General features: G+C 36.7%; 1 protein-coding gene across 1 annotated transcript; it reads right to left on the bottom strand.

The window, feature by feature from the left end:
• Window positions 1-1,182: 1,182 nt before the first annotated feature.
• LOC113335356 (protein NDR1-like) lies at window positions 1,183-1,879 on the bottom strand. The gene has a single exon (XM_026581430.1). It carries the CDS (start codon window positions 1,863-1,865, stop codon window positions 1,209-1,211), a length of 657 nt encoding a protein of 218 aa, XP_026437215.1. The 5' UTR covers window positions 1,866-1,879; the 3' UTR covers window positions 1,183-1,208.
• Window positions 1,880-5,099: the final 3,220 nt, after the last annotated feature.

Below are 5,099 nucleotides of genomic sequence, written 5' to 3' on the forward strand. Positions count from 1 at the left end.
GATAAGAGAAGAGGCAAAATGTAGGGGTTAAATATCGCACACGTGAAAATCGTGCGAGACAACAGAATTGCTAAGGAGCGAATGAAGTTCGCACATAACATACCTTAAATGACGGAATCAATGACGTCACAATGTCACGAGTAAAGTGTGAGAGTTGTACGAAGTCCAAGAGTATGTGCGAGAAGACACAATATACAGGAGAGAGCAACTCGCATGCTAGATCCGAAAATAGGGGGTTTGTTTGTTGTCCTCCACTATGTAAAATCCCTATATATAGGACCAACCACCCTTATGGTAGAGAGAGATCTTTTGGAGAGTGAAGATAGAACTTTAGGAGAGAGAGTTATTTATTTCCCAAATTAGGATTCTATCTATCATCTTTGTACTGATTTTTATACTTAATAAAACCATTTTTTGGTGTTCTTCATAATGTTTCCATAGTTTGATATACAGATTGTTTAAGGGGTGTAGTAGTAGGATTCTCTACTACTGCAACATCAGACCCTGATAATGCAGTAAAAGCTTAGCCTGACGATTCGGTTGAACTATTATATTTCCTATTATATGACGGTGTAACAAAAACAACAATACAAGATAAAAACTAGCAAAATGACTACAAGATAAAACCACACACGTTCAGTGAGTGTTATATGACAACCAAACAAGAAAATAACTTGTCATTGCTAAGTCGTTTCCTTCATGCAATTGTCAAACGTTTGATATACTGGTCCGCTGTCAACAACATATAGAGCATAATAGCATATGCTTTGCAAAGTGCGTATACCCATACATATGTTCGCAATACCAAGTCATTACCCTTCAATAATTTAACAAACTCTTATATACAATTTCAGGGAAGCTCTTATTTAAGAAGTCAAACCTAGAAAGAACCTCAGATAATTAAGTTTTTCCTTCGTATATTCATCAATCAATCATCAATACTTAATATATAACGGAGAATCCTTAATGTTACAAGACGGCAATACAATCAGTCTAACATGTGGTTGCGCCTTCATCAACAATTTACATGTCACAATCTTTAAAAAGGCGTATATCCGAAATAAATGGGGATTATATCCATCTGATTTGATGATAATAGTGAATGAAAGCACACATCCCAAATAAATACTCACCTATTAAAACATAGGTACGCAACTCGTCACTAACATTACAAAAATCATGTCAAAGACAAAATTAAATGCATTATTTCATCGAATTAAACACAAAACTGATAAAACAAGCACAAGAATACTACAAGGGTTGATATGTGAGGATGCCGAAGTGAGCCTCAAACTTCCTGGTACCGTTTTCATCCCTTGATCATTGACACTAACATTTACACCCAAATTCAACTTCTCTCTGTCAGTAGTCATCACATAGCGAATAGGGATCTTTAAGCGGATGCTCGAAGCTAAATCTAACCGAAACATGGTAGTACTTCTGTTAGAAAGCGCCACCCTAGCTTCCTCCCAAGGAACACCAAAAGTCTGAACAGTCTCAAGACGGTGGTCTACCTTAGCTTGATAAAATCCTGGAATAGATACATTTCCGATGGGTAGACGCTTTAAGTCACCACCGCTATTACTTTTTTCGTAGTAATATAAACTGATGTTGAGTGCATCATAGTAAACACCGCTTCCAACACCATTTTGGTTCTTGAATCTGAGATCAAATGATATGGTTGTGTTGCTTGTGGCAGCGTTTTTATTGCTCGAGTAGGCTTTATCGAGAGCAGGAACGTAGAATTTCTCTATTGAACATTTTGGAGAATGAATTTGAGCTGTAATAAGCCAAGAAAATAGAACGAACAAACCTACAACGACTATGACTCCAATACCACAACATAAACAACCTCTCTTCGACATTTTAACAGTTTGATTGCGATATTTTTGTTTCTATAAATCTGGATCCATTGAGTATTCCCTACATATAGAGAATATAAGTCAAATGGAAGTCTTTTTTGCTAATTTTTTAAGCTCAAAACGCGTAATGGGGTTGGTATCTAGTCATTTCTAACTAGTGGCCATATTTCTTTATTTACGCACAGCTAATGGAACCATTCTTTTTCTATTCTAATGCATCAACATCCATTTGATATGCTTCAAAAAATAAATATCAACTATTTGATCGACTTTGCACCCTTTCTTCACATGGACTGTTAAGCATGGTGTAAAGTCCCCTTCACACGCTTGTGCCCTGCAACCTATGAACTTGGGCGTGAGTCACATAGTTGTGCTCTTAGAGCAAAGGTTATGGGCATCAGAATTTTGCTTCAAAATAAAGTAGTGCAGCAAAAACGACGAGATTTGTTCTTACTATATATAGAAGTTGATAATTAAGCTCGATTTTTCCCTGCCAAAATTCAAAAGCAGAGTAGTGTTTGATTGATGGTTTCAATAAGAGACAAAAAGAAGTGTCCGCTGTGTATTTGGGATTAAAAGATAATAATAATATGGGGCGGGCAAAATTGAGATGCCCAGAAGGAAAAAACAAGTGGGATTGTTATAAATATCCTTCTTTTTTTTTTAAGAAAATTTAGGCAGAGCCTAAGATAATAGATCGATAGCAATGCTAGTGGTGTCATTAAGTGAGAATGTTATAAATATCCTTTATTTTGGCTCATCTTGTACAAATACCCCTGAGGGGTAAAAATTAAATTTTTTGGAATCAACTTGAGAAAGTTGCTTCCACTTTTTGGAAGCAACTTGTATAAAACCGTGTCCATTTCTGGAAGCAACTTGTGCTAGTTGTGTCCACTTCTGGAAGCAACTTGTGCTAGTTGCTTCCACTTTTCAGAAGATGGGAATATTTTTAAAAATTGAATAAGGATATATTTCAAGAGGTAGATTTTGAGGGGTATTTAAATAATATTCCCACAAAACAAACCTCTCAAAGTGATAAAAGTTCCCATAGCTTCTCCATAGCCTTTGCTCTTAATTGTTCCACGCAGAACAAATATGCATTTCAGTGGACTCATTGAGCACAAAACAACTTTTGCTAGCTCAAAAGATGAAGCTCCGTATATTAACCATTAAGCCAAAAACTTGTATATTTATTTCATTTCTTTTTGTTCACTCTCTAATTGCATTCTTATTGTCGTGCAAGTAATGGTTAGGGCAGAAGCTCTAAAGGATTGGCAGCAAAATGGCTTCACGCGTTCATAACCACAAGTAGTGGCGGAGCCAGCTCATACCAAGGGTTGGCAGTTGCCCACCATGCTGGGATGGCTCCCACGCCTAATACTTTTGTAAATTTGGACTGTAAAGCCGATTCATGCCTAACTATCCACCTGAAATAGTTTACCTCATAGCTGACATGTCAAGGTATCCATCATAGCTGACATGTCAAGGTGTGACGATTTGTCAAGGACCTGCAATTTACATTGAGATCAAAATATTGTCATATGTATCAGTATATGCACCGTGACTCATAAACAACACCGTAATCCAAAATTCTGCATTGTGGATCAAAATCTATCTTGTGAAAATTTACTAGTGATCAGAATTTTATCTTGCAACTCTTTCAAGTCGGTCAAAATTTTCTTTGTGACAGGAATCTTTATCGTCACACAGTATGTCTTGCGACTCAGAATTTGTGTAAGGGGCGAAAATTCCCCTAGGGTCATAATCTATGTTTGTGAACTTGAATATGCTATGTGATCTAAAATCTACTCCATGAACCAAAATCTCGTTGTAACTTATACTAGGCGGAGCCAGCTTAATTGCCAACCCAGCCCAGCTAGCTGCCAAGCACATTTCGGCTTAGTTTTTCATTAAAATGAAGAATGATTTTTTGGGCACTACTCAAAAATGGAGGGGGACTACTCTTCATTTTTTGAGTGGATATTAGAAGTAAATTTGAGTCACCCCTTATCTAAGTTTTTCTTTAATATCAAACTTTCCTTGGTAATAAAATTAGTTAGTATAATGATTAGTGAGATTAAATTAATAAATTGATTTTTATTAAAAGAAGAATTATTGGGTGGGGAAGAAGAAGATGATAATGAAGATGAGGGTTTTGGAAAAAAAAATTTAGATCTATTTCTTTAAGAGCCACAACAAGAGTACGATGTTTTGGGTACTCACGGATACTTCAACTTTAGTTAATGGTGCTTGAATTGGCCAAAACATTCCTAAAAATGAACAATTTACAAATTGATTTCGGTTTGGTTAAAAAAGTTCGGCTACGACATCTGAAAACACAGGTAGCCGAACTCAGCTTTAATGGAGTTTTTTCTTTCAGAGAAAAGTTCGGTTAGGAGAAAAGATTTGCGACGTAACCGAACTTTTTGCGACAAAACCGAACTAACAGTTCGGTTTGGACATTTTCTTTTGCGACGTAACCGAACTTTTTTTCTGACGAAACCGAACATTTTACTACAAAACCGAACCAAAAGTTCGGTTGGGACATTTCTTTTGCGTCGTAACCGAACTTTTCTTTGAAAAAAGAAAAAACCTCCATTAAAGTTGAGTTCGGCTAGCTCGACAAAGTTTTTCACATAATTCCTAGCCGAACTTATCTCTACAACTTACATTTTCAACTCATTTTGACGATTACTTCTCATTTTTCAACCAAAAACGAAAGACAAGTAATGAGTTTGTGAGAATATATTTTTTTAATGATTTAAATTAAGCTATACATATATAGGTGGTAGTGGTTGTTGTCGTTGGTGGTGGTGGTGGTAGAGGTGATAGTGGTAGTCGGAGGTGGAAGGTGATTGTCGGTGGTGGTGGGTCGCGGTGGTGGGAGGAGATGGTGGTATTCTCCCAGTTGTTTTCCCTACTTTCATTCTTTTCCATTTTTTTAATGTCAGTGTCCCAAATCCATTTTGTTGGGAAGTCAACGCATGTCAGTTCTCTAGCATCTGCATTGTTCTTATCTGTTCCATCCATTTGGTAAACTTCGTTGTCCCTATATCTTCTCTTGATACCACTTCCTCTAAGTCATCTGTCTTACGGAACATTATTGTTTGTTCATTTGGTAAGTGGAAGGTTTCTACTGCCGGGCGTGGATACTATATGTCAAACTCAAATATTCTCCAGCAAGCTTCTTATGCTGAGATATATCGGCAATCAAGATATGCTATTACTTCGTTAACC

Source organism: Papaver somniferum, chromosome 1, assembly GCF_003573695.1.
Source record: "Papaver somniferum cultivar HN1 chromosome 1, ASM357369v1, whole genome shotgun sequence".
In the NCBI taxonomy this organism is placed as follows: domain Eukaryota; kingdom Viridiplantae; phylum Streptophyta; class Magnoliopsida; order Ranunculales; family Papaveraceae; genus Papaver; species Papaver somniferum.

Coding starts and splice junctions, on each gene's coding strand:
- LOC113335356 (XM_026581430.1), bottom strand. CDS start 1,865: ATGTCGAAGAGAGGTTGTTTATGTTGTGGTATTGGAGTCATAGTCGTT.